This window comes from Ixodes scapularis, unplaced genomic scaffold, assembly GCF_016920785.2.
Source record: "Ixodes scapularis isolate PalLabHiFi unplaced genomic scaffold, ASM1692078v2 PGA_scaffold0__279_contigs__length_252992795, whole genome shotgun sequence".
In the NCBI taxonomy this organism is placed as follows: Eukaryota; Metazoa; Arthropoda; class Arachnida; order Ixodida; family Ixodidae; genus Ixodes; species Ixodes scapularis.
The window spans coordinates 223,522,200-223,524,244 of record NW_024609835.1 but is presented as its reverse complement, the minus strand read 5'-3'; the positions used below and the strand labels follow the sequence as shown (position 1 = coordinate 223,524,244).

The 2,045-nt window shown below is 49.0% G+C and overlaps 1 protein-coding gene across 1 annotated transcript; it reads right to left on the bottom strand.

Moving 5' to 3' along the window:
- Window positions 1–907: 907 nt before the first annotated feature.
- Window positions 908–1,378, bottom strand: LOC115309944. Its single transcript, XM_029968201.2, has one exon. It carries the CDS (start codon window positions 1,376–1,378, stop codon window positions 908–910), a length of 471 nt encoding a protein of 156 aa, XP_029824061.2.
- Between the last annotated feature and the right edge of the window lie 667 nt (window positions 1,379–2,045).

The following is a 2,045-nucleotide window of genomic DNA, read 5'->3' as shown; positions in this document are numbered from 1 at the left end:
TCTATTCTGACTGCTGTAAATTTGTTTTATTATTATTGTTACCATTAACAGGAGGTCCCTTTCCAGTCTCTGACTCTGGGACCTCCTTCTGTAATATTTCTAATGTATTTACCTTTGACCTACGCACAATAAAACCAATAAAAAAATAGTGAAGCTAAAATGGCATCTGGTGTCTCTGCTGTACAGATGAGCAATTTAACCAGTGCAGGGCGAATGGAAACTTTTTTTGGGCGAGTGACGAATCACTCTAGACGGGTGATTCGTGCAGCAGTGAAATAAAAAGAACATACCTTAAATAACTCTAAAATCCTTGAACAATGCTTTGCAATAACGAAACACAGAACCACGCAAACAAAATTAGACACAGGACGTGACGGATTTACAGGGGCAAGTATCCGATTTTGCAGCACATGAGTGGTCCTTAAATGGACCGTTTTGTGTTTTGGGGTTAACCCTCCTTGTCATTGGCATCATGGATCGTCGAGGGGCTCCACACCAGACAAATCACTCCTAGAGGGAGTACCGCATTCATTTAGTGCAATGACGATGGTTTTGATGGGGGTAATTGTGGAACCGCCTCGTTTGAAGTTTTTCTCCATTTCAACAACGTGCCCCACAGCGTTGTGCCAGTTCGTAGCCGTGACCTTTTCAGCATCTTCATGAGGAGCCTCTCTACGTCACCGATCTTGAATGTTGTGTTCCGGGCTGCAACACCGTTCTTCATTTGTGCCCAAATGAGTGGATCGAATTCACAGTGATAGGGTGGAAGTCTGACCATTATGAAACCAACTCTTTCTTCAGCATTGTTCACAAGGTACTTCACATGCTGCGGCTTGACCGATGCGACAATGGCGAGGAGCAGCTTCTTCAGCATCTTGGGGTCCCACGCAATTTCCTTCGACGGAAGTCACTCCTGGATTACCTTCTTGCGGGAATTCGTCGTCGGAACTGCATCAGGCCGCCGAGAATGGTACGAAACATTGTCCATTATGACGACACTCCCCGCCGGCAGTTTTTGAAGAGCACCGTCGAACCCCTTTTCGAACCGCGTACCATCCATTTCCTCGTGGTAGTCGCCGGTTTTCTGGCCTCGGAAGACGTTGAGGCACCCAGCCACGAAGCCGTCCTCGCTGCCGATATGCGTGATAATGAGGCGTTGGCCCTTCCCCGACGGCTGCTTCAGGCCCGTCGTGATACCTCGCATGAATGCGTTGTGGGACGAGGTCACAGTGCTGCCCACCCACGCGATCAAGACACTGTGCCCTGCCGTCACCCACGTCTCGTCCAGGTAGAAAACCTTGCGACACTCTTGCCTGTGACAACCAATGCCCCGCAAGTACGTCTGCTGCCACGAGACGATGTCGCCTCGTTCGATCATGCGAGAGTTTCGACCCTTCTTTTCTTACCTGAAGACGTTATCACGGAGAAGATGACGCACAGTCCACTTCTTCAGCGACGGGAGTTCAGAGCTTGCGCTCAACTCGGCCGTTATCTTTTTGACCATAAGCAGCTCGCTCCAACAAAAAAAAAAAAAAAAAAGATGTACGCACGATTTTAACACACATAGCACGAGGTCGCCGTACTTGACTGGAACACCGCTTCTTGCCTGCACTTGCTGGTCGCATTCGGGCAGGTGTCGCAACATTCCCGTCATTTGCCTTCGCTTCCTTCCTGATCTCGAGGGCGCTCGATACGTTGACAGCAAGCAGTCTGCCGACAATCTTGCAGACCTCGCTCACAGTGAGGTCGGGCTCCGTGTGTCGCATACAAACATAAGCGTTCAGGATCAGCTGTCATCGGCCGCTCTTATTCTTCTTATACCAACGCCTTGGTGTAGCCGATGTGGCCGACTAAAGCTCTCTCTACCAAGAAGAATCGCATTCCGCCGCTTCTTCGTTGGGATTAAACTACGGAGACGGACATTGACCACTTTGTGAGTCACCGATTCGTCAAAACCCGAAAAGCAAAGGGTTTTTCTTTTAATCAGACCAAATAAGCAGGCATAATTTGCGTGCAAAGCCTATCACATGAAGAAGAAACACACA